The 26,026-nt window shown below is 53.7% G+C and overlaps 7 protein-coding genes across 7 annotated transcripts in view; 4 read left to right on the top strand and 3 right to left on the bottom strand.

The window, feature by feature from the left end:
* Nucleotides 1-11,514: 11,514 nt before the first annotated feature.
* Nucleotides 11,515-13,058, top strand: MONBRDRAFT_9891 (uncharacterized protein; the record flags this gene model as incomplete). Its single annotated transcript, XM_001747590.1, has 3 exons — nt 11,515-12,148; nt 12,456-12,575; nt 12,697-13,058. 3 exons carry the CDS (start codon nt 11,515-11,517, stop codon nt 13,056-13,058), a joined length of 1,116 nt encoding a protein of 371 aa, XP_001747642.1.
* A 359-nt stretch (nt 13,059-13,417) lies between these two features.
* MONBRDRAFT_27175 (uncharacterized protein) lies at nt 13,418-15,689 on the bottom strand (the record flags this gene model as incomplete). Its single annotated transcript, XM_001747490.1, has 6 exons — nt 13,418-13,457; nt 13,562-13,656; nt 13,801-14,375; nt 14,476-14,616; nt 14,765-15,263; nt 15,384-15,689. 6 exons carry the CDS (start codon nt 15,687-15,689, stop codon nt 13,418-13,420), a joined length of 1,656 nt encoding a protein of 551 aa, XP_001747542.1.
* Nucleotides 15,690-16,396: 707 nt separating this feature from the next.
* MONBRDRAFT_9889 (uncharacterized protein) lies at nt 16,397-17,322 on the top strand (the record flags this gene model as incomplete). The annotated part of the gene is made up of 3 exons (XM_001747589.1): nt 16,397-16,885; nt 16,957-17,087; nt 17,202-17,322. 3 exons carry the CDS (start codon nt 16,397-16,399, stop codon nt 17,320-17,322), a joined length of 741 nt encoding a protein of 246 aa, XP_001747641.1.
* A 432-nt stretch (nt 17,323-17,754) lies between these two features.
* Nucleotides 17,755-20,133, top strand: MONBRDRAFT_9888 (uncharacterized protein; the record flags this gene model as incomplete). Its single annotated transcript, XM_001747588.1, has 6 exons — nt 17,755-17,877; nt 17,985-18,092; nt 18,494-18,620; nt 18,716-18,960; nt 19,399-19,524; nt 19,633-20,133. The coding sequence occupies 6 exons, from the start codon at nt 17,755-17,757 to the stop codon at nt 20,131-20,133; spliced, it is 1,230 nt and encodes a 409-aa protein (XP_001747640.1).
* Nucleotides 20,134-20,686: 553 nt separating this feature from the next.
* MONBRDRAFT_37908 (uncharacterized protein) lies at nt 20,687-22,832 on the bottom strand (the record flags this gene model as incomplete). The annotated part of the gene is made up of 12 exons (XM_001747489.1): nt 20,687-20,789; nt 20,895-21,006; nt 21,105-21,169; nt 21,255-21,321; nt 21,434-21,501; nt 21,598-21,694; nt 21,807-21,863; nt 21,964-22,023; nt 22,103-22,219; nt 22,336-22,418; nt 22,604-22,612; nt 22,757-22,832. The coding sequence occupies 12 exons, from the start codon at nt 22,830-22,832 to the stop codon at nt 20,782-20,784; spliced, it is 819 nt and encodes a 272-aa protein (XP_001747541.1). The 3' UTR covers nt 20,687-20,781.
* Nucleotides 22,833-23,538: 706 nt separating this feature from the next.
* MONBRDRAFT_37907 (uncharacterized protein) lies at nt 23,539-24,996 on the top strand (the record flags this gene model as incomplete). Its single annotated transcript, XM_001747587.1, has 1 exon — nt 23,539-24,996. One exon carries the CDS (start codon nt 23,539-23,541, stop codon nt 24,994-24,996), a length of 1,458 nt encoding a protein of 485 aa, XP_001747639.1.
* Nucleotides 24,997-25,166: 170 nt separating this feature from the next.
* Nucleotides 25,167-26,026, bottom strand: part of MONBRDRAFT_27170 (uncharacterized protein) — a gene marked incomplete at both ends in the record, with an annotated part of 4,867 nt that continues 4,007 nt past the window's right edge. Inside the window, 3 exons of the mRNA XM_001747488.1 lie at nt 25,167-25,434; nt 25,544-25,619; nt 25,774-25,866. Coding sequence (XP_001747540.1) covers nt 25,167-25,434; nt 25,544-25,619; nt 25,774-25,866 — 437 coding nt within the window. The remainder of the gene's footprint in view (nt 25,435-25,543; nt 25,620-25,773; nt 25,867-26,026) is intronic.

Below are 26,026 nucleotides of genomic sequence, written 5' to 3'. Positions count from 1 at the left end.
AGTTGCTACTAACCGAATCCTTTTCTTTGGTGTTAGCGCCGCGCTTCAACAAAACCTCTGCCACCTCTACATGGCCGTGAATGGAGGCCTGATGCAGGGGTGTTCTGAAAAGCTATCGGGTCACAATCCGGTTCGGACACCAAGAACAACACCATCATAACCGACGTGATTGTGAACAAAATACCAACATGAGACAAAAAGCATTGGTGGTAATAATGGGAGTGCCGTGTGCGTACAGATCAAACGGGAACAACAGGAATGCAGTCGCCATAGAAGAGAGGAAAGCCTCAAGCAAAACAGGCTGAGCATTCACCTTATCCAGAGCGTTTGAATCCGCGCCGTGGTCCAGCATTACTTCAACCGCCCCAACATCTGCATAAAGGCAGGCATCATGTAATGGTGTGTCACCATTCTATGGGGTGGATGTGCCACCGCACCAGTACAGTGCAGTACAAATACAAACGTGGAGTTACAGATGCCCACAGCACAGTGAGAGATGCATATCATACCAGCTGGTGGATAGGCACCGTATGCGGCCCTGCAGCCCGAGAGGGAGAACAAAGGAAGCAGTCGAGATCGCGGACAGGAGGAAAACGGCACAGACCCCATTCTTGGCTTCAGGATCGGCGCCGTGCTCCAATAACATCTTGACCACCTTGATGCGGCTTTTGAAAGAGGCCTGGTGCAATGGGGTATTGCCATCCTTAAGGCCAAATCACAACCGCCGCCAAACACGCACATGATGAGACCCTGATGCGCCAACGCCATCGCAATCAAGTCCAAAGGGGAGACGATTATCGACATCAAACAAAGAGCAACAAGAGCACAGCGAGTGGGACTGACAGTGTTCTCATCTTGAGCCCCAGCGCCATGCAACAGCATATCCACAACCTTCCCATGACCTCTCATGTAAGCGTCGTGCAGCGGTGTATTGCGACGCTGTCAGTTCGTCCACCATCACCATACGGGGTGGTAGCGATGTCATACCATACGGCATTATGTCAAGATGAATGCAAGTATGATGCATGCCTGCTTCTTGACACACGGGGGCGAGGGAAGACATCGACATGACGACGAGAAAGAAAAAAGAAAAAAAAAAAAGGGACCGACCTCGTCTGTAGCTCGAGCATCAGCGCCGCGCAACAGCAGCATCCGCACAATTTCTGCCTGGCCATGGTAGGAGGCGCGGTGCAGTGGCGTTTTGCCGCCCTGTGGGTTGGTTCATCATTATCATCACCATCACAAATGTAGTTGCAGGGATGCCGACATCATGATGAGCTGCACTTAATCCTGCCAATATATACGCACGACATGCAGACCAGCAGAAAGACGAAATCTATCGAGTTCCAAACGTAGGGTAGAAGGCGACAGTTGTGACTGACCCAATTTTTAACCTGGATGTCAACGCCACGCGTCAGCAGCACCTCGCCGACCTCCACATGACCCTTGGTACAGGCATAATGCAGTGGCGTATCACCAGCCTAAAGTTGGTCGCCATCGTTAAATGTAGCATGCCCAAGGCATGAGGATATAAGGCCCAAATCAGATGATGGCACATGCACTTCTTATGCATGGTAAAAGAAGAAAGACGAAAGCTATCAACGTCAAACAAAAGCAGTGCGGCAAGGAGGATGGGGCTGACCTCATCCTTGGCACTGGCATCAACACCGCCGTGCTGCAGTAACGCCTCTACCACTCTCGCACGGCCATTGCAGCAGGCGCCGTACATTGGTGTACGGTCGTCCTCAGTTTTGGCATTGGCATCAACACCGTGTTCCAGCAACATGTCCACCACCGCCACATGACCATTGCAGCAGGCAGCATACAATGACATATTGCCGCCCCTGTCTCCGACGTCAACGCCGTGCTTCAGCAACATCTCCACCACGCCAGCATGGCCATTGCGACAGGCACCGTACAATGGTGTATGACCGTCCTCATCATTGGCATTGGCATCCACGCCGTGCGTGAGTAACACCTCCACCGCCCCCATATGACCATTGCAACAGGCACCGTACAAAGGCGTACTGCCGTGCTGTGGATTGAAGCACCGGCATAACCACCACGCACGTGGTTCCAGCATCAGCATACACCCCCCGAAAAGAATCATAACGATCACACCAGGTGGTGTATACACATGACACACAGACAACATTCAGACGTTAACTGCCGGCATTGACAAGAGCAGCGTGGCAACGAAGGATGCTGACCTCATCCTTGGCTTCGGCATCACCGCCGCTCTGCAGTAAGACACTAGCCACCTCCACGTGGCCGCTGGAGGAGGCATTGTTCAATGGCGTCATGCCACACTGTACGCCGACACACCACCACAACACAACCAAGACAGCCGACACATGTGCGGCGGCAGCATCGGCGTGACCCACAAGATCACATTGAGAAAAAGCAGGGAAACAATAGTGGTCCTCGATCCAGACCCAGAACAAGAGGGAAGCAGGAGGATCAACAAAGAGAAGCAAGGGGAAAAAACGGTGGCGCTGACCTTGTCTTGGGCGTTAGCATCAACACCATGTNTCAATAGCGTTTTCACCACCTCCACGTGTCCAAGCGAACAGGCACCATGTAATGGCGTGACATCATTCTGTGAATTGATTCACCACGGTACACCCACGGACGTCGAGTCGCATGCGTGACAGATGATGAAATAAATCTCAAAACCAGCTGGCGAGCCAGCACCGCGTGCAGAGCAACAGGGAGAAAGAAGCGGCCAGCCAAGATTAAAGACGTGGCAGGGAAAATGGGAGTACTGACCTCGTTCTTGGGTTCGGGATCAGCGCCATGCTTCAGTAGCGTTTCCACCACCCCCACATGGCCTGTGGTACAGGCATAGTACAGTGGTGTCGTGCCACCCTGAAGGTCGATTCAAACAGCCATCACCACCACCAGATTTGTTTGCAACATGACCAGGTTATTACCATCGTGAGTTTCATCTTCCATCTATAAACCAGCTAGACGTCGAGAAGAGGGAAGCGTTGGGCTCGCAAGGAGAGTAACAAGCGGCGAAAGGGACTGACAATGTTTTTGATGTCGGCATCAGCGCCATGCTCCAACAACACGTTCACCACGTCCACACGACCTCTGCCGCAGGCATAGTGCAGTGGCGCGAAGCCACCCTAAGTGTTCACAGCATCAACGTGCCCCATCATGTTGAGATGACGCTGATACCACCTGGTTTACAAGCAGGCGCATGCAGACCAACGACAAAAGCGTTCTACATCATACAAGAGGACAGCAGTCGGGGGATGATACTGACAATATTCCTGGCTTGAACATCAGCGCCGTGTTCCAACACCACCACGATCGCTCCCAGATGGCCATTGTCGCAGGCATAGTGCAGTGGCGTATAGCCAAGCTGTGGGCACCACCACACGCACACACAGTAGCACACATGCAGCTTTTCGTCAAGCCAACATCGTGACCTGAATGGCACGATCCCAGAATCAGTGACACAGACACCTCAACCAACACGGCACGCACCTCTTCATCTTTGTAGACGGCAGCGGCTTGAATGCGCTGTTGATCCCAGCTTTCCAACAACCGCAGCGCCGCTTGTGGATCCGATGAATCACACGCCCTGTGCAGCTGATATCCATCGTCCAAACTCATGGTCACGGGTCGCCATCAAACTCCTGAACACAGACATCATCAGTGTCGTCCAACACAATCTTCACACAAAAAAGAGTCTGACAAGCGCAAAACAAAAAATGAACCCCCCCCCTCCAAAACGGCAGCCGGCCAACCAGCAGCAGAGCCTTGCTCATTCCCTTCCTGATCAGCTGAATCAAAGCGCAAGCTGCTCACCTTGGACCGCTGTTCTTTACGAGATGCATCCATAGCGCACGGCGTTGACCAGCGTCTTGTGAGGCGAGGGAGAGGGACAATGCTCTCGCAAACCAAAAAAGGAGAAGCAAAAAGGCAGCGTCCGACGCGACTTACCTCGACCACACACGCTCCAACGTCGCCACAAGCCCCAAGAACCAGCTGTCCAGCCCACCGTTCACACGCAATCAAGCACAAGCGATCAAAGTCCTCCCCCACACGGGAACAGTCAGCGCAGGAGCACGACAACTCAAAGCCCCTGAGCAAAACGAAAAGAAAATAACAGTGATTCACACAAGCAAAAACAACAAGAAGCCAAACAAGCAGACAAGCAGAAAACAACATTTCATGAACATCGAAAGTGAAAACCAATGCTTACAAAAGGGCTTGTGAGACTGCCCAGCCCCGCTACATTGGTCATCCACATTGGTAAGAGCGCCATTAGCTTGCCGGCGGAACTGGTAGAAAGCTCGACGGGTCGGGGGCTGGTACGGCTTTCAGCAGCAGAAAAAATTGGACCAAAGTCCCTTGTGGGTCGCGGCCGCAACACGGCCACGCTGTAGAGAACGCTTCCTATCTTTTGGGGGATGTGCTTCGCCAGCTCAATATTTTAGGCCTCTCCGCCCCATGCAAGACCATTCCGCTCGGATCGTGAGTCGATCAGACCGGCTTGACGTTCTGCCTGACCTAGTTCACTTGTGCTTCTATGTGCCAACATAGGACCACCATGCCTGCTCTGGGATCATGTATTCCAACCCAAAGAAGCATATTCTGGCCAGCTTGCTGCTCAGAGCGCCCCAAGAACGACCTCCTACTGGTGCGAACGGGCAACGTGCTGCATGCAGCGCCTCAAGCAGATTAGCTTCGCTGTTACAGCCCAACAGCCTAGTTCGGTGGTAGTTGGACTATGGCGTCGGCAGAAAGCTTGCTCAAACGGACCAAAGTGGTCGAGGCCGACTGTAAATTTTGGTCATTTCTCTTCTCGGGCAAACCACGACGCGCGCACGAGGCAAACATATCACCAGCAGCATCTTGGGCCTCAACCTTTGGGCAAAAGGTAAAAAAGACGAAAAACAGCTTGTATAATGCTTGATGTTCAAGATGGCTCAGACGCTATGTTTACAAATAGCGTGCCGAAATCCTACTCAGGTCGTCGTGCGCACATGACTCAAAGACAAAAGGATCCTGACGCCAACCAATGCTGAAGAGAACCGCTATCACAGCCTTGCGTCGCCTTGCCATCTCGGCCAGGACGAAGGCTTGCACTGTATTTGTCCACCCTCAGTGCATGAGATGTGATGAGCGTAATTCATCACACATCGATACAGGTGATATAAGAATCGATCAGGAATATCATACCTGTTTTGTTCGGGCTCTTCGAGTATGATTTAGGCCGACGGCTGGCACGAAGCATTATAATTTCCACCTGATAACAAATGACATTTCACACATGTGCATGAGGAGTGAGTGTGCTTAGACAAAAGCGAAGCAGACAGACAGACAGACAGATTGGTCTGAATATCCGTAAGAGAATTGTGAACCAACGTCGCTGAGTCTTTCGTCGTTTCTCAAATTTCCGATGCGACGGTCGAGTGGGCTAGCATTTGCCTAGTATCACAGTGGGCGACCAAGATAAGACGCAAGCGTTGAGAAGCAGCATTGGCTCAAGGTATAAAGTTTGTCATTAATCCAAGATAGATATGAAGAGCTGGGTGAAGGCGGAGGCAAATTCAATGGTCAACTGACATTGTCAACTGCATCGACGTCTGCTCCATGTTTGACCAACATGTCGGTGATGGTGTCAAATTTTGAGGCCAAGTGTAGCGCCGTCTTCTTGTCCTGTGACTTGCACCAAAACGCATTCAACAGTGCAGATTTGGATAGGACGGGCAGGCAGAAGGTACAGCCAGAGTGAAAACAAAAGCAGCAGCAGAGAAAATGGGCGGTGGTGCAAAAGAGGGGTTGGTAGCGAGAAGCGGAACATGAAGTTAGGGTGTAGACGAGCCGAGAAGATGAACACCAAAAGCAGCAGCAAAGAGAAGAGAGAGAGAGATACTGACGTAGTTCTTGGCATCAACATCCGCCTTGTGCTCTAGCAGCATCCTCACCACTTTCACGCGTCCTTTTTCGCAGGCGAAGTGCAGCGCTGTTTGGTAGAGCTGTGGGATGATGCATCAGCATGACTTTCAGGTACATCATCTTGTGTTCCAGGTATACCATCATACAGAACTGTAAATAAGTACTGACCATGGTCTTCGCGTCAGCATCAGCGCCGTGTGCCAACAGCATCTCCACCACCTCCACAAGGCCCCGATGGGAGGCATAGTGCAGTGGTGTAAAGTCATACTGCAGGATCATGCATCAGCATTACAGATACAGCATCAGCATAAGAATAATAACATTATGTTCAAGGTGCATCAGCATATAAGAGGTGAGGGGGAAGAGGGCGATACTAACGATGGTCTTGGCTTGAGCATCAACGCCGTACTTTTTCTCCAACAGCATCGTCACCACCTCCGCATGTCCCTCCTTACAGGCTCTGTGCAGCGGTGTAAAACCGGTCTGTGGGCATGAAGCACAGGCACACCATCACCATCCTGTGTTACGGGTGTAGCTTGACATAAGGATTCCAAGGAGAATAAAAGGTACCAACTTTGTTTATGGCATTGATATCAGCGCCCAGCCGCTTGACCAGCATCTCCGCCACCGCCATGTGGCCCGCATCGGCGGCCTTGTGCAGTGGTGTATCTCCAACCTGTGGGAGGATACATTAGGCATCACGTGCAGGGAACAGGATTATCACTATGTCTTGCGGGGCTACTATCATTGGGGTCAAGAAAGGGGGGGGTAGACGAAGATACTGACTTTGTTCACGGCATTGGCATCGGCGCCAAACCTCTTGACCAGCATCTCCGCCACCGCCACACGGGCCGCCGATGTCGCCTTGTGCAGTGGCGTATCTCCAACCTGTGGGAGGCATTCCGCACAGGTAGCAGGATCATCGCGATGTGTTGCAGATCTACTATCAGCGCGAAAAGGGGACAGAGGAATACTGACGTCGTCCCTGGCATTGACATCAGCGCCGCACGTCAATAGATTCTCGACCAGTTCAACACGACCGTTGCGGCAGGCATGGTGGAGATGTTCTCGAGTGCGATCCTGTGCGATGATGAATCACCGGCACAAAAAGTAAAAAAAAAAATTGAAGAATTAAAAAATTGAAAAAAGACATCCGGTAACACACATCACACATGATCATACCATCGTGCCCGGAAGGGGTGTGAAGTTTTCAGTTGTTGCAAGGGGCGAAAGGTTGCTTTGTTCGTGCTGTCCAACTCGAGCTGCCGATGTCAACAATAGATGAGAAAATGCTTCCGTGGCAGCTCGACACAACAACGTGCGCTTGGCTGGGTTCTGCTTGTGAGAAGTTGGCCGAACTCACATCCGAACGTAAACAACTGCAACGGGCTTACTTGCGTGCTTGCGAGGATTATGATTGCTTCCAAATGAAATCATTGCCATCATCTGACAAACTCAAAACCACTGCTCAAGAGCTAAAAGGAGACACCAGAGAGTGCTCAGACAAAAAAAAGTCTTGTGGTGCGTCAAGCGCAATTACCAGATCCTTCCAGGAGGGTTTGGAAGTTGGTCGCTGCTTGTTTCTCACTGCAATAGCCGTGTGGGTGTGGGTGTGTTTTAGTCGGTGAGGGGAGTCGTTCCACCAAAGTGAGGCGACGACGCTGGGAGCGTGTAATTTCGCTTGACGCGAAGACGTCAATTTTTTTCTTCTTCTTCTTCTTCTTCTTCAGTGTCTCGGCTGCTGGCTCGAGCAAGAACGAGAAGTTTGAGCCTTGGCAATTTTTTTGTTGGCATACTTCAAGCTCGAGGAAAAGAGGCATGGGACTTGTCAGCCAGCTCATGTCGATGAGATGGCAGACACTTGATAACTGCGTCACATGCAGCCAGAACAGGTGGTGGAGAGGCCCAACAGTACCAGATACGGCAGATTTTGAATTCATGCATGGCTTGATGTGCATGCTGCACAATGTTGCACGCGCAAAAGACCAAACCACGCACGATGTCATAAAGATGAAAAGAGCTAAGGAGGAAGCTAAGAATGATGGTCAAAACAAACGGGCCAAGGTGCCAAGCCGGACTCGAAAGGAAGCGGGATAGAGGGCGGCGGACGACAGGCGGGCCGCCGACTTGGACACTCTGTCCACAACGGGTCAAAAATGTGATTGAAACGATGCCAAGTTCCAAGTGGAAACAAGCCAGCCAAGAGTTCCAATGAGACGGTCATGGGAATGAATTGCTGATGGCAACCCCTTCTCATGCAGAGGTTTTCATGGTCAAGTAGACAGCGCACTCGATGTTTTCACAGTCGCGGGCAATGTCCAGGGGCGTCTCATCTTTCAAATTCTCGGTATCCAGAAGAACACCCCTAGGAACGAGCCAGCGTACAGATGCAGTGTCAGGCTGTCACTCGTAAAGGCGGCAGCTGAAAACGAGCGTGGGCCGGGCGGATACAGAACCACGCACTCGCGATACATGAGCTTGAGGCAGTTGAGCTGGCCATGGGCTGCAGCATCATGCACAGGCGTGTTGTATTGTCTGCATCGATACAATAAACCAACAGGCACGTGGGCCAAGTGTAAGCTGACGGTGCTGCACCAATCCGATCGAGGGGTAGCTTTAGTTGAGGCGCCTACGCACTGGTCACTCCACACAAGAACGGCCGCATCTTCATCGAGATCTCGCAATAGATCCAGCAGATACTGAAGGACTAATGTGTGCCCACAAGCGGCAGCCACATGCCTGCAGAGGCAATCCCGAGATTCATGGGCGCAGAGTGAGTATTGCATCACCTAATGTCGAGCAAGGCAACATCCTCCCTCGAGAGCAGGCTGGGTGGAACTTACCAGGCGCTTGCGCCCTGGGGTAAGCTCTGTGTCACGGTCTCAGGTGCCCGCTCGATGATGGTCTGGACGCAATCGGCGTTGCCACCTTTGGCTGCCTGCAGTAAGGGGAGATAACCAATCTGACTGCGCTTATTTGGTTGTGCGCCTGCATCGAGAAGCCGGGCAACAACGTCGGCGTGTCCGCAGAGCGCAGCACGATGCAGCGCCGTCTCTATCGTGATCAAAAGAAAAAAAAAATATCCCCGAATGATGTCAGTCCGTGCGGTGGCTAGAAAAGGCAGATCTGCCTGAGCCAGGATTCAGAGGGCAAAGTAAAAGAGCGCACCGCCATCCTGATCTTCCTCATCCACAAAGCTGGCATGCGCAGCATCCAGGAGGAGGTTAACAACAGCCAAGTGACCATGCTCGGCTGCTAGGTGAACTGAGCGGCCCGAGCCAATGACAGGTGCCAAAGGTGAGTGGCGCAGACGCCAAACATCAAACTTGTCAATGAAAAGGACAATGAGGCTTGCTGGCTACACATGAGGGACGTACGGGGTGTGGAGCGAGTTGTTGATATGGGAAAGGCTGCGGCCTTTGAAGTCTGTAGAAGAACCCGGGCGGCCGAGACATGCCCTTTCTAGAGTATTGAGTTGACGCGCAGTAATCAAAACAGGTGAGGTTGTTTCAGAACTGAAGCTCGCAAAACATTTGGTTCCTAAGCTGTACCAAAAAGTGGAGGACTACGCACCGCCGCGGCCAGGTGAAGAGGGGTAAACTTGTGAGAACGGCAGGACACGTTGGCGAGATGTGGTGCGATCGAGAGCAAGAGACGCAAAACGTCGACAGCCCCAGCAGCCGCAGCAAAGTGGACTGCTGTGTGGCCCGACCTGGTCGAGGTGGACACAGCGAGCAGGTTAGATGTGGCTGCTAGCCCAAGCCAGGTCAAAAGCGACAGAGAGAGAAATTGCACGTCAGAAGACGAGTGACGCTTTCGGGACGTACGGGACAGTTACAGATATGTCGGCATTCTGATCAAGGCATTGCTGAACAAGCTGAATATCATTGTTGCGGGCAGCACGGTGTAATGCTAGGGAAGAGCAAATATGCCAGGTCATGGTTATGAAGTTATGATCATGTAAGAGGACGGAGACGAGAGGAGCGAGTGCTTCTTGGCCAGGCCACCCCAAGCCTTGCGAGTGTTGGTCAATCAAATCAATCATTAAAAATAAAAACTCAACCAATGTGGGCACCCTGGGACGTACGATAAATGCCATGTTCGTCGGGCTGCTGAGGGGTGATAAATACATCGGGCTCGGGCAGCGGGCTGTCACGACAAGCAGGCCCGGAAGCAGGAGAAGCGATGAAAGGGGTATCAGATATTGGTGCGCACTCGTGGGAAAAAGATACGCAAAATACACAAAAATGCGCCTGTAGTGGGGAGAACCGCTCAATGGCCGATACCTTGGAACGGGACTGCCGATAGATGTGAAAAGGGACGGGGGCTCGGGATACTATGAGAAATAGAGCCAATGATCAAACGGTGAGTGTGTGGATAACTTCATGCGCTGGGTGACAGCTTCGACACGAGCGTGGCACAAAAGCAGGCAGAGCCCGACTCGGAAATGTGCAAAGGCGCACCTCTACCAAGATACGATGCGCAGCGGTGAGCAGGCGAGCGCACGGAGGCGATTATACAAACACGGCAAAGAGCGGTGGCTCGGGCAAAACGAGGACTGCTCGGGGAACGCACCGGGTATGTCTATGTCGAGGGAAGCCGTCTTGAAGCGTACATCTTGCGAAGAAGTTCGCTGGCCAAGGTCAATCGTGGGCCGATGGCGTCGCCCTGAAGCTGCCATGGCGCCCTGCTCATGGGCGAGAGGCGGCGCGCTGCTCTACGGCGTGGTCTGCACGCACGGATCTGAGGTCTAGAAGAACGCCAGGGCAAAGAGATAGGGTCGGAGGGCGCGCGCACAGCAGAAAACCAGGAGTCAGGCAGGCACACGAGGGGAAGTCGGTGACATCAAGGAGCTCGAACCAACCCAATCGAATCGAGGAGCGTTCGCTGGTCGAAGACACCTGGTGGACCAAGGCAGGCGGCACGGGAGATGGACCCAAGGCCCACTCGACAACAGCTGCGGCCCGACTACCAAGCGCAAGTCACCCACGCGACGGCCAACACCAGCCGAAAAGCCCATCCAGAACTCAAGAGCAGAAATTCAGCGAGCGAGCAAGCGCGAAAAGCGCCGGCACAAAACAGAGCCAAGATGCACGTCAAATGACACCCACCCACCCCGAACACACACACCTCTCTGCCTCTTGTCTCTGTCTCTGTCTCTGTCTCTGTCTCTGTCTCTGTCTCTGTCTCTGTCTCTGTCTCTCTGTCCTCACTGTTTGTTTCTCTCTTCTCTGTCTCCTTCCTTTCTCTTTCCCAGACCAATTCCTCTTTCTCTCTCTCTCTCTCTCTCCCTGTCAGAAACGCCCCCTTGACAAGCCTTGAACGGGTTGTTTCTACTCAAAGTCTTATATTATCCACATAAACTCTCATTTCCTTCTAGTTCTCATCTGCATCTTCTATAGCTTTTGATGCTCTTTCCTCTCGCCTGCCGCGTTCGACGTGGCTTGCAAGCCACATCATCAATGTCAGCACTTAGGGTACGAAAGGAGTGAGCATTGCCATTTTCTCCTCCGCCTGCTTCTACCCGTCTGCTCTTGATCTGGAGTGCTCTCCGCCGGTCCGCGAGGTGGGCGATCGAGGCGCGCCCGCCGGTGAGTCATGGCTTCAAAGGACACAAAGGACACAAAAACGGGGCAGCCAGCTCCAAAGCGGCGACGCCGCGCTTTTAACGACTTGTTCTATCACACGAGTAAAAAGGATGACGACCTCAACTTTGGCCGTCCGAGCGGCTTTACCGTTAATGTAGAAGATCCGCCCAAGCCCGAGCCACCTGCTGCATCTGGTCCTGCTTCTGACCCTGCTCCTGCTGAAGCGGTCAAAGAGGTAGCATCCACCATGGTGTCAGATGCAAAGCCGCACGAGACTCAGGGCCCATCTCAGACAGCCTCGGCGAGCAGCAATAAGCCCTCGACAGCATCGACCAAGCCTGCCGACCTCACATTGGATGACGACGACGAAATGCTTGAGCCGGCCTCATACCAGCAACAATATCACATTTCCTTGGTACGGCAACATCTTCGCGCCCAGCGACAGCAGTTGCAGCACCACCGTCTTTATCGCCCTGCGGCGCCCGCCGTCGTAGATCTTGAGACGGAAGATCCCGAAACACAGACTGGTGCGCTCAACATGACGCGGTGCGCCAGGCTCATTCCTCCACAGAGAGGGCATCCCTCACACACGGCCCGCTGCACGATCGCACCGCCCCGTATCGATAGATGCCTTGGGCCCAGAGGTAGACATTCAATTCATTCGTGCTGATACCAACCAGTCCTATGTTATCAAGGTTCCCTCGGTCCGTTCTCGCCACCGCCCCCCGTTTGCCGCCCGTGCCTCGCGCCTTACCGTAGTGCCGACAGCATCCATTCATAAACTATGCTTCCCCCTTTTGCTCGCCCTTCTCCAGGATGAGCCTCTGAAGCGCACCCTCGCAGGTAAGGACTGGTCCCAGCCCCATGCTCCCTCCCTCATGCTGTCCGTCGCTGCCCGCTGCTTCACATCGCGCACTTCTTGCTCCCACATCGATGGCGCTCCTCTTGCAGACTTGGCGCATCGGCTGGACATGGATCTGCGCGGTCTCATCATGAAGTTTGAAAATCGAAAAATTCACCCCCTTTATACGCCGCGCGAGGCTGGTTTGACCCTATCCCGCCGACGCATTGGTATGATACCGACCCGTGCCTTTTGGATGCTTGATCCCGGTTTGCCTGCAACAGCCGTGCTGATTGGCGATCACTCAAACCCACCCCTTTGACTGGCACATCCCCATGGTGTCTGCTTCAGTCATTGACATTGACGATACAATTCCAGCCAGCTTAAGAACTGAGCCCGGGGCAGTTGCGGGCTCTTCGACCACCCCCCGCCCCGACCCCTCCCAAAAGCTATACCTTGTGCGCGTTCAAGCCAAAGGTCACAACCATTCTTTTCGCATCACGGCGGTTCGTGGCCTCGGCGTGGTGATTGTACGCTCGTTGCTTCGGTGTGTTCGCATGACACCATTGTTGATGGCTCCTTTCTTGCATCGACAGACAACACCGCTGGGTCGTTTGCGCATCAACTTTGCCGAAGCATGTCAATTGGAACCCGATTCGATTCGCCTCATCATGGAAGATCCAATCGAAGGTGAGCTCATTCTAGCTTGGTGAAAGGTTGCTGACAGGCTTTTAACCCTTCGGCAAGCTGTTCAAGCGAAACACATTTCAATGGTCTTGATCATGTGGCATCTCTGGACGCTGTCACTCATGAGTTTGGGCCTTTTTGTCTCTCCCTCTCTCTATTCTTCTTTTCTTTGATTGAATAGATGACCAAACATTAGAAGACTTGGATTTGGACGAGGACGAATACGAAGGCCTCGTTCTAGACGCACGCATCTCATAGCCAGACGTGCCGGGGATTCTGTCGGCATTGTCATGACGAAAGGAATTTGACGAGGCAAAAGGACAGCAAATCCATCCGATTTAAAAACACTTGCACACAGACGCACACGAGACAAAGGGCCGCATCTTTACGCCATAAAGTCGGTCGAAAAGTCAAACGCATCATCACTGCAGGAATGGAAGTGGGAGGAAAGGGGCAACGGAGAGGTGAGAGCCGGTCGAGACGATGCATGAAAAGAAAGGGAAGACCAAAGGCATGCTTGGCAACGTACCCAGCGCCGTCCTCGTCCTCTTCATCATCTTCATCATCAACAACGTCCTCGTCGTCGTCACTCTCCATAGCCTCGGCATCGGCTGCAACTGCCGCCTGAAAAACGAGTGAGCAAACAAAAGGTTCGTGCCGGTGAGTGAAGCCCATCCGATAGAGGCTCAAAAAAAATAAAATAAAAATAAAAAAAAATAAAAAAAAGCAGCAGCCCGCAAATGCATCCTGCGAGTGCCACAGACATACCTTGCGAGTCGTGCGGGTTCCGAAGCGCGGTCCCTCTGCTACACCGCCCATCTCTTCGTCTTCCAGCTCATCCTCTTCCTCATCATCCTCGGGAATGTCATCCTGAGGCATGGCAAAGGGTGCCGAACGGAGCGCAAAAACACCGCTCTTAGTTGGCTGAGCATCCATCGACTGCAGCACCTGGACTTGGTCCTCTTCAATGCCAGCCAAGTCAAAGGCAGCGCTCCATTCCGCGACAATCTTGGTTGTCGCTTGACTCTGCTCGGTAACTTGCTCAGGTGGTAGCATGTAGAAGGAGACGTTGCCTTCGTTAAAGTCCTTGATAACAATCTGCGCAGCAGCAGAGATGTCTGGGGCGCCATGCTTTTTCAACTTGCCAAAGCGACGGCAAATGTGTTGCAAAAACTCGGTGGTGCTGGCAAAGGCAGGCACGGCGTAATGCTGCATAATGGCGGCCAGGTCGCAACGGGCCAACATGGCCTCCACAATGCCCGTGGGGTCCTCAATGTTGTCACTGCGCACAGCATGACGCAGCACCAAGGATGCTGGGTCCGACTTGGACGAGAAGACGATGCCTGTGGCGCCACGCGTCGCATGAGAAACCGGGAAGAAGATGCACAGTATCTGTTGTGCTGGGAAGCACGGGTCCACAGAGGCAAGTCAGCAGGAACATACCCGGCGAGTCGATGAGCTTGACGCGCTTGTCAAGAGCGACCTCTTGCAAGGTCTTGGTAAAGCCCGGGCGGGCGCCGACACCGCAAACCCGGCTGCGCTTCAGGGAGTTGATGAGGGAGCTCTTGCCCACATTGGGATAGCCTGCGACGATTCAGACAGATTTCGGAGATCAAGTGAGCCGCAGTGGGGCTTCTTTCATTCAAGATACACATGCCAAGAGATGTCAAAAGGACACGGGCGGGTCCTGATGCGAGAAGGGCCACGAGAGTTGACGGGGCGCGCCACGCACCAACAATGCCGACGCGAATGGCTGTTTTGATGTTTTTGTTACGGCAGTAGTTGCCAAGCAGCTTCATGAGGATGCTGGCACCCTGGGCTCCAGCACCTCCATGTGCCTGAAGAACAGCTGAGCGCTCCTGTTGCATGTTGTCGCGTTGCTGCTGGCGACTGGCCTTGAAGGCCACGGTGGGGTACTCTTGACGAAGAAGCTTGAGCCAGTTCTCCACCACGTCGCGTGGCACGAGATCGATTTTGTTGAGGACGAGCACGAGGCGCTTGGTGGGATGCTTGCGCACCTCATCTTCCACCAACTGCGAGCGGCTGCCCATGGGATCGCGGGCGTCGAGCACCTCAAAAATGACATCGGCAGCCTCGACGACGCGAGCAAACTCCTTGTAGTAGGCACGACGCGAGGTGTCACTCAGGAGATGGTCGTTCGCTCCCGGCGTGGCCTGACCCTCTACACGCTCCCGACGCTCGTAGCTGCGGCCACGCTGCTCGGCAGATCGCTGTTGCATGAAGCCAGCATAGCAAACACAAGCGCATGCATCAGACCCAAAATGACGAGCACAAAGGCTCCGGCGAGCAGCTTTTGGGTTGGGTTGGGAGAGGGGTGCCAATGGACCCACCTGCAGCTCTTCGAGGGCACTAAGCTTCTTGGGGGCATACTGTTGCTTGAGGCGATTGCGCTCACGGCGGTCAATCTTTTCCTGCTCGGCATTGGCCTTGGCCGCTTGGATTTGATCAAGAATTTCACCACGCATCGGATGCATCTTTGGCACGCCTGGATCCTTCTTCAGCGACTTGGGCTTGTTGCCGGCACGGCGGGCATCGCGCTTTTGCTTGCGGTTATGCTCCTTCACCTTCTTTTGAATCTTGTACTTGTCCTTCAAGCTCACGCGCTTGCTCTTGCTCTCTGTGCGACGCGGTGCCATGAGGTCTCTCTCTTTGAGCACACGAACCAGACAACCCCCCCAAAAAAACGCGGCGGTGTAGAGTCTCGGTCTAAGCACGCGCGCGAATAAAGCGCCCACTTACTGCCGGGCTTCATGTTTCCGGTGCTAATGTTGGTCAGAGTAGCGACGGTCCTCGACGAGTGTCACCAACGCGCGGCGTCTTTGGCACTCTGAAAAAAAGGTGTCGAGACTGTTGTTCAAGGAGATATACCTCCAAAACAACAGCAGCAGCAACAGCGGCAGCAGCAGCGGGAGCTTAATGCCCCCTGCTCAACAAGAAATCCCCCCAAAAAAAGCCAGCAAGCACGCGCGAGCGAGCGACCGGAACGAAAGCGAAAGCGAAAGCGAGAGAGAGAGAGAGCGACGGGCAAGCGTCGCAACTCGTGGCGCAAATGCCGACAGAAGGAACGCTACAAGCTCGTGGACCCTTCAAACACGTGTGTGCCTCAACACACACAGAGAACACACACAACACCGTACCATTCAACTTTCAGAAAAGATGACAACCCCTTTAAAGTTGAAAGTTGCTGATCCAAATGCAGTTTAAAGCGTGTCACATATTACACTATCACAACCTCCCATGAGAGGTGCCACACACACACACACACACACACGCTCGTATTTCTTGCTCCTCAGACACATTGGGAATCATGTTGCGAACAGTGGCAGCGCGCGGTGGGCAGGCCATGGCCGCGTCGGTAGCATTGCGGCCATTGGGTGGTGCGAGTGCGGTGGTGCTGGAGGCTCGACGTGGTAAGGCTGCATGGAACAAGAGCTATCACCGCCCCGAGGACACGTTTTCCAAGCGCCGTCGTGAGTGGCTCGAGGGCATGCATGAGGTCCGGGTCGACTACATCAAGCGCCACGGTATGCCGACCCGCGAGGAGAAGAAGCAGCAGAAATTGGCCCAGCAACTGAAGCATCAGCAGGCCCAGCAAGCTGCAGGCAGCCGTCGGTCCTCCGAGGCCACCTCAGCCATCAAGGCCCGCAAACAGGAATTGATGTACGTTCGGGACGAGCTGGTCGCCGCTTTCTCCTTGGTACGGGTGTTAAGCCTCACTTCCCGTCTTTTGTTCTCGGTGCCTCGCAGGCGCAAGCTGGCAGACGTTCGCAAGGAGGTCAAGGCCGAGCATCGCGCTCTCGGCCAGCACCGCGCCCGTGCCGTGTATGAAATGGTGCGTCTGCAGACCCCTCTCTCGTGAAGGCTGAGGCACTAGCTGGGTACCAATGCAACCCTGTGGCGCAGTCTCTCCTCACCATCGCCACGGCTGCTTTCTTCTCCTCCCGCACCCCTTCGTTTGTCACGGCCTCGTGGATACCCATATCACAGCAAGTTGCCAGGCGTCAATCGGTGGTGGAGCGACAAATCGAGCAGCGGTAGGCCCCCTTGTCCATCGTCTGTGCTCACCTGCTCGGTGCCATCCTTGCTTCATTGTGCCTTCCATCTCATTGAGCATGCCTCCTGCCTCACTCCATCCGCTCTCTCATCAGTGAGAGCATGATCACGCTGAAGGACCTCGACATGCTGGACGACATCCTCATGACTCGTCTGTCCCAATCCACGACCCCCGAGTATCTGGTCCAGCGCCGCAAGAACACGCGTCAAGAGTAAAGTTGTTCCGTTATTCCCAAGCGGTCTGCTGACTCTACCTCCCCATCCATTATTCCGCCGATGCCACGACCCCTCTTTCCCCCCGCGGCCCCCACCTTTCAGGCCACTCCTTCATCATCCGAATCGGCATGAACATAATTGATCCAGCCATTCTTTCATCTCCCTTCAACAACAAAAGACATCATAAAGTGTAATGTATGTCACATCTATAAACTTTACTTCCCGCCCAATTTCAAAATCTCTTGCCCGTTCTATTCTTTTTTTTTGGATTCGCTTTTCGGTTTTTACGACGACTTCTTGTGAGAACCATCGCACCTTTTGCTGGGAGGGAGAGCTCTGCATTGCTGTGCGTGCAGGGCCCATCGACTGACGGCGGCTGCGGGTGCTCACACTTTGACCTTAACACCCTCATTTCAACAGAATTCCGTCGAGATGGCGGGGTGGATGCGGATCAGCGTGCTGCTGGCGCTGAGCCTGACTTTTGCCGTGGCCAACCATGGCCTCATCCCCACGGAAGACCCCGAGGCCTGGGTTCAAAAGGCCATGACTGCTCTTGTACGCCACGCCTCGCACCTTGCTGTCTACCCCTTGCTCTTCAGTGACATGCATAGAATCCGGCACTTGACCCATGCTCACACTGATGGCCTAACGACCAATCACAGGGTGTCGTCACCAGCTCACCCCTGCAGTCGTGCATCCACACAGTGCTGCTGCGCTTGCACGACAGCGGTGCGGCTTGCCATGACTTGGACGAAGAGCTCAAGACCCGAGTGAGTCCAACCTGTTCGACGATGGCCCTGCTGCGTCGCCTTGAGCATACAAACGCCTCTCACCACGTCTCATGTTGACAGGTGGCCTTTCATTTGATGAATTGCTATGCCCGTCACAATCACCGCGAAGAGTATCCCTGCACCAACGATATGCCCATGTCTGCCTGCATCAAGCAGCTGCCCCATTACGGTTGGTTCAACCTGCCCCGCGCACGGACAAGCCAAAGGGCTTTCCTCCCACATCCCTCTCATTATTTCTTGCCTTGTCGCTCCACCTACCCACAGCATATACCGATCTCGTTACGGGCTTTGTGGTTCGTCGTCTTGAATAAAAAAATGCAAGCATTCTTGCCGCTTCAAATCGTGTATCCGCACTTACCAAAAGTGGGCTCCCCACGTAGGAACGCGTTGACGACCTGTGTCAACAAGAAGCCAATGTCTACCAACGCCTCATGGTCGAGCAATCTGTCACCAATCTCATTGATGCAGCCAATTCCAGTGCCATGCAACTCGAAGTCATCCAAAAAGGTGCGACCACAGCAAGCCAATGTGCCTCGCCTTCCGATGGAGACCGTGTTTTTCGCCCCCGCGTCCCAAAACTCATCTCTGGGTGGCGGTCATAGAACACGATCGGATGCAAGTGCTGACATCAGAGCTGACGACGAGCATTCAGACATCACAGCAACACATCCTCAACAATCAAGAGTATCTCCGGCAGCAGTTGGACGAGTCTACGCAACAGCTTGATGGCAAGCTGTCGCAGTCGCTCCAACACAACGAGAAGCTCCTGGAGGATCAGCAAGTGGCACTCTCCAACCAGCAAAAGTTGATGGACGTGAGCCATTCAGTGGCATCGGCCGTCACTGAGGTAAAGCCTGGAAAAAATGCCCTCTTGCAACGCGGCTCAAGATGGTGGGCCCTGTCACGGCGCAGCCCTCGCTTATTCCCCGGTCTGGATCGCTTGCGGTAGGCCAATGCAGATTTGGAGGTGCTGACAAGGAACATGCGGGAGCAGCGCGAGGCTCTGGGCTTTATTCTTCGCATGCTGCAGTGGACTGGCAGCAACCTGCAGTGGTTGATGGCCATGGGCTTTTTCCTTCTTGCATCGCTAATTACCTACATCATTACCACCCCAACCCGTGTGCACTCGGCTCGGTTGGTACCTATTGCTCCGATGCGGTCTGGGCCCCTGTACATGCCTGCCTTGAGGACCAAAATTCATACCGACTGCTTCACACACACACACACACACACACATACTGGCTATGGGCGCAGATTTTGGATGTTTGTTGTTCTTGGCGCCGAGATTATCGCCGAGCGCTACCTCAACCAGTACGTGTACATGAACGCGGACGGAACGATCGACTTTGATCAGCAGGTGCATCCTCAATTACAGCAAGATTACCTCAACGCCTGCTGGACTATGCGCAAGGTTTGATCGTTGCAGGTTCCTCGAGTCGGTGATGGGATAGGATTGTGCTGCTTTTCTTACGTTATAACTGCATGCTGCCATCGTTTGTTTTATTTCTTCTCTCGCCAGCTGGTCATGATGATCGACTTGGGCATCCTGTTTTTCACGGCCATCTACTATCGTGATCCAGCACACGAAAGCCAGCGCCTGCTGGGCCTTGTCAAGTCCCAGAATGATGCTATCCTGCAAAGCGTACAAGCGGCCCTCGCCAATGTGGTCGCACCCTCAACTTTTGGGCCTGCGGCCGTGTCCCCACCCACGGCCTCAATTGAAGACGATGAAGGCGAGGCGGCCGACCCCACGTTTCAGTTTTACAGTGATGACGAAGGAGAATTTGATGATGACGACAGTGACGACGAAGGCGATGCCGATGAGGATGGCAGTGACGAAAGTGATTGGGGCAGTGAAGAGGTCTCGGGTAAGCAGATACGACACTTTCTTTCAGTGTGCCCCTCGCTCTCATTCTTGTGTTGCGTGGTTGCTCACCTGCTCACCTGCACACCAGACGACGACGACGAACTGCCGCTGGCTGCGACGGAAACTGGCCGGTCAGTTTTGTCCTGGTCTTGACCTTTTTGTCCGTGGCAGCACGCTCAATAGGGCTGTGTCTCTTACGCCTTGATCGTTAAACACTTTTAGATACGCGCTTCGCCCACGCCAGCGCCGCAAGGCACTCAACCCCGTGCTATCCTATGAATCTGCCAACGACTTTATCTATGTACGTTATAAATGCTTTCAGCAAAAATTGCGCGTGGAAAAGAATTATAAATGTCCCCACTGATGGTGTTATCATACTGCCGCCTTGACCGCAGAGCGTCCACGTGTGGAGCGCCTTTTGTGGACAACGGTTTGCTCGGGGTCTTAATGATGACGCAGAGGCGTGAACGCGAGGTGTCAAAACCATGCCTTCATCCCGACTTTTGTCCGAAACGCGAGCTTTGGCGTTGCCATAAATTTTTTTTTTTTTTTTTCTTCGGCCCAATGAGTGAGGTGCGGTTGTGATTTTGGGCAAGTGACATCCATGTCATCAATGTGTTTGTGTTGAGAAAGTACAGAAAATGAGCCTCTTCTTCCTTTTACATGATCAAGTGAACACAGCATGCTTCCATGGATGGGTCTCCTTCACGAAATGGCTCTCGATTTGCCAAGGTCCTCGCAACCCCATGCCAAGCCAGCTAGTCATAATGATCACGAGAACAACCCCGTGCCAAGGTGCTCTTATTGCCCTAGTGTCAAATACGCGGCGGCCCGTCGAGCACAAGAATGGATTGTGAGGCATTCTTTGAGCGGGACCGCACACAGGCTTTGGCGAGGTGGATACGTCCACTTACGTGCAGGTGCATCGAGCGTCTTGACACTGCCGTCCTGCATGCCAAAGTAAGCCTTGACGGCCATTTGCAAAAAGAAACCGGTCTCAACCAAGCCGGGAATGCTCAAGAGTTGCTAGGATTGCGGCACCAGGTTGAGCACGATTCTTCAGTCAGGTCGGACACCAGCATTGATGCAAGATTGGAGGAGGTCATTAAGTTTTGCGCGCGCACCTGCTCGAGCTTGGCGGGCTCTTGCATGACGCCAAAGTCGCAGTCAACGATGAAATTGCCGTTGTCTGTCACACAGCCACAAAGCCACAACGCCTTGTCATGAGGCCCGAGCGGGGGGGACAGCAAGGGCTCAGCGACATGGCAACGTACCAGTGACGCAGGGACCGGCTTTGGCTTTGGCCATGCGAAGCACCGGCTTGCCGCCCATCTTCTCGAGCTAGATATTCGAACAAGCAGCATGAGCAACAGGCTATTTTTGACACATGAGCAAATCATGCTCGTGCACAAGAACAAGAACAAGAAAAAGCAGGCTGGCGTGTTTGGAACACCTTGCGCATGATTGGAACGTAGCAATCGGCAATGACCTCCAAGGGCACGCCCTTCTTCCAGACAGATCCTGGCGTCGCGAATCGGGCGCTTGGCTGAGTATGCCACAAACCAGCAAAGCAGCTCGAATGGTAGCATGGACCCAAAGTTGTGCTGGTTTACCCACCTAAGTAGTCTGCAATCTTGCTGTAATCGGCGATAATAATCAGTTGATCGGCATTGGACGCCACAATCTTTTCCTGCAAAAGGCAGCCGCCTCCACCCTGCAATCCATGGCATCCAGGAAATTGAAAATTGGAATGAGGCAAGAGGCTGGCTATCACGCTACTGAAGTCGGCCACGCAGAGGCGAGCTGCAATGAGCGGCGCCACATACTTTAATGCAGTCCAACTGGGCCGACACTTCATCTGCGCCGTCAATGGCCACATCCAGCTGTCACGGAGAGATGGCCAAGGGGCCATGAGCAGGTGCGCAGTCAAGGAGCGCATCGTTTCAAGCTGGTAAAACCGGAAAGACCACGATTGGAACATACGACGGGATTGGCATTCAGGTCGCCAAGAACCAGTTTGTTCTCGAGAATGAGCTGTCGCGCCTACGCAAGTTGGAGTTGGTGTCACTGTCGATAGGAACACAGCCCCGAGGCAGATCTGATGGCGATTTGGTCATTGTACCTGAAAGGAGGTGGGAATGCAAATCACCCGCAAGTTTTCGTCGCGAACGCGCTGGGCCAGTCGCTGCACGGCAAACACCACGGTGGAGCCACTGCCGATACCCACGACTTGACCATCCTGCCAGTCGGATAAAACGCGTCAGCAAATTCGAAAGAAAGTCTCTGTGTAGTTGACGCGACCCAAACTTGTCTTGGTGACCACTTGAAACTCAAACTCGAAGCGCCAGGGCGCACCTTGACGTGGTTGTCGACCGCTGCATAGGCGGCACGCAGCTTGGCCTGAGCAACCGTGTCCAGGCCTTGCAGCACTTCTTGAGCTGCAGAAAGAACGATTGAAAATTAAACACCCCAAAAAAAGGATGAGTCAAAAGGGAACTGCAGGGGCGACTAGCGAGAAACGAGATACTGCTCGCCATGAGACCGCCTCGCCTCTCGTCGGGACGCGTCTCCCTGGCGCGGAGCTCGGCACGTGAGCTCCAGCACAAGGACAGATCAAACTCACAAATTTCAGCTGCAGGGCCAGGTTTCACAGGAGAGGAGACCACCGGGAAAGAGGAGCATGGAAATAAGACAAGGGAAAATAGCAGGCAAGACTGGCTCTGGCAAGATCAAGCGGCGATGGAGAAACAGCGCTGCCCAACAGTAAAACGCGCACCCATTTTGACGTCCACCACGCTGAAGAGCTTCAAAGAAAATTTCCTCGGAGAACGTCTACAAGCATAACCCCGCATCGCCCGTCAGCCTCAAGCGTGTCATACTTCAAGCCCACCACACGCCACCAGCATCCCATGCCGACACTGCCACGCCCCCACGTAGCAAACATTGAAGCCCCCTTCCCGCCGACCATGGCGCGCGCCCTACTCCTGCACGCGCACAAAAAAATGAAAAAAAAAAAAAAAAAATCGACAAGTGTGATGGCTTGTGCAATCGCGTCCGAACGTCTGACAGTTTCATCTGACATTTGATTGTGTTGTGCTCGGGTGATGCAATTCGTTCTGTCACTCCGTCTTTCATCAAGTGTGATACATGTTATACACTTCAAAAGCATCACACATTGTCATCCGAAGTCGATGTAAGTGCAGCTATACTTCTTGTTATTGTCGAACTCAACTTTCATTCAATGGAGGTTTATGCAGAGAAAATATCACAAATGACCGGGCCAGCGACTGGCTATGGAAACCCACAACGATTGCGGAAACACGCACACGAATTGCCAGACACACACACACACACACACACACAAGAGCTGTGTCGTGAGCTGCTCGATCATCTTTGTCAAAGAGGTCGCGAGGGTTCGTCGCGGATTGGCCGACTGGACCAGCACATGCAGTCACTTGAGTTTGGTCAATGCGACGTGGACGTGGTCTATTCCGCAGATAACGTCTGCCCGCCGTGTCACCGCCAACATCTGATGCGATAGAGCGCATGACCACCGCCATGGCTGAGCTAGTCGTGCCTCTGACCCCGCTCATTCCATCGCCCCCTCCTCTGACGGAACCCACATCAACGAGCAACAACGAGGTACATGCCAACCCGACCATGACCTTTCTCGCAGCTGCTCAACGCGTCGGCTGCACCGTGCACCCGGCCGTGCGTTTCGACGCTGATCGTAAGCGACCCGCCGCCCATCTCGTTGCCTTGTCAGGCCTCTCAGATCCCACCCACGCGCTATGCTTGAGCGTCGACACACAGCCTCTCACAGCCTGTGCTTCATTTCATCTCGATCTGGTTGCAGCCCCGTTTCACTGCCATGTTGACGCTGATGTGCCCAAAGACACGCTCATGTTCGCACTACCCCTACATTTGGTGCTCACGCCCGATCCCGGGACTGATCTGCCAAACGCCGGCAAACACGCTGGCCTCGTGCTGACCCTTGCCCAAAGATTGCATTGTCAGCACGATGGCCACTCGCACCTTTCCTCCCTATCACATATTCGCCCAGAGCCCGAGCCCGAGCCACCCTCCAAGAAGACGCCCGAAAGTGACTTTTGGCGCCAGTATCTTGCCGCTGCCGCGGTTCCTGATGCCGCCCTCTACTGGGATGAGGCGCGGGTACATGCATTGCGTGGCACAAATCTTGCCGCCAGCTTGCCCACTCAGCAGGCCGAGTTGGCTCGCCAGCTTGCTGCCCTTCATGCCAGTGACTATGCCCAGCGTCACCAGATTCCCGTCACCACCCTTCGCCACGCCCATCAACTCGTGCTTTCCCGTGCCTTTGCGCGCGATTCGCTCCCGCCCTTGCCAGCCTCTTTTGCCTCTCACGCCGCCTACCTTCTCCCCATCTTTGACGCGCTCAACCATTCCCACACCCTGGTAAATTTGCGCTTTGTCCTTGAAGATCAGGCCCTCGGCTTTCGGACCACCCAACCCGTACCCCGAGGCGGCCGCCTCTACAACACCTACGGAGACCGAACGAATGAGGAACTGCTATGCTCCTACGGCTTTGAACTTGCAGAACCCAGCTGCGATGCCGTCACTTTAGCCCTCGTCCTACCGGACATCCCGCCCGCGTCTGCCGCCTGGCTCGCCCAACACTTGCCCCGTGATTGGGTCACCGAACCTCTGGCCGCTGACAAACTGCGCCTTCGCGCAGTTCTGCGGTCTGACAACTGGGCCTGGCTCATTCTTGCCATCCTCATCAGCGAAGGATTGGATTTGGACGGCCCCCTTGATAGTTGCCAGATACAACCGCTTCTGCAAGGCCTGCCCCACGAGTTTGTCAAAGCCGGCGTGGCGCCGCTTCTCCAACGGCTAGCGGCTTTGGCACAATGCACCTCAGCTCCCGCCACCGGTGCCCCAGGCCACCTTTACGTCACCGGTGTTCAGCGCATTTGCGCCCACATTCAGCAACAAGCCACAGCCCTGTTAGCACAATGCACCGATGACTCTGATTAGGTCTAGTTAATCGCCCTGCCCGAAGCATCATGTTGTTGTAAATGCCCCTCTTAGTTTTTTAATTGACGGAAGTTCTTCTATCACAATCATGCCTCGTGCTCATCTCAACACATTACAAAGGTAGTCTTTTCTTTGCGGTCCACATTCAAAACCTTCGATTGACACATCTTTCATGCTTCGGCTTCAAAAGATTCTTGGCTGTTGACATCTGACTCAGCAGAAATTTGCTTCAGCATCGCCTCGGCCTGCGCAAACGTGGGTCGCGCTGAGGGCTCTTGATCCCAGCACGCCTGCATGAGATCCGTAAACGCTTTGACAGGTACAGCAGGGACCGTGGGGCGCCGCCCCTCTTCCACGGCCGCTGCAACATCCCAGGAGCGCGTCAACTCGCTCCAAGGCAATTTACGCGTGGCAATTTCCCACATGACAATCGCAAACCTGCCGCAAACCATGCAAAGTCAGCCAGGGTGAGGTCGACATGAGCCCCGATCGATCTCATCTCGATCGATCCTATCTCGCTTTAGAGCAATGCGTGCTGATAACGTACGAGTAGACGTCTGCAGGAAGCGAGTAATGACCACCCGATAATGTTTCCGGCGACGTCCAAAGAAGTGTTCCCACACCTTTTGGTGCAAGGAAACAAACAAAAGTACATTCAAGCGAACAACCACACAACAGCATGAGTCTCATGACGCGCTAATACATTCAACATTTAGCGTGTGCGGCATGATCGAGTTAGGCCCGCTCTGTGGGGCAGGAACGGTGCGCTGTCTGCACCTTTGGTCATGGTCATGTCGCTGATGGCATCGCTGTTGCTCTCCAGAAAGTTGCCCTCCTGGTTGCTCACGAGTGATGCGAGCTTGGCCGTACCTGGCCGCGACAACAAAGCCGATTGTCGCAATGAGCACAATAGTTGCAAAGATGATCAAGGCCTCCCTCCTTTTTTTTTTTTTTTTTTTTTTTTTTTTTTTTTTTTTTTTTTTTTTTTTTTTTTTTTTTTTTTTTTTTTTTTTTTGGGGGGGGGTTGGGT

This window comes from Monosiga brevicollis, genomic scaffold (assembly GCF_000002865.3).
Source record: "Monosiga brevicollis MX1 MONBRscaffold_17 genomic scaffold, whole genome shotgun sequence".
Classification (NCBI taxonomy): domain Eukaryota; class Choanoflagellata; order Craspedida; family Salpingoecidae; genus Monosiga; species Monosiga brevicollis.
The sequence above is the reverse complement of the archived record's forward strand: the minus strand, read 5'-3'. Positions and strand labels throughout refer to the sequence as shown.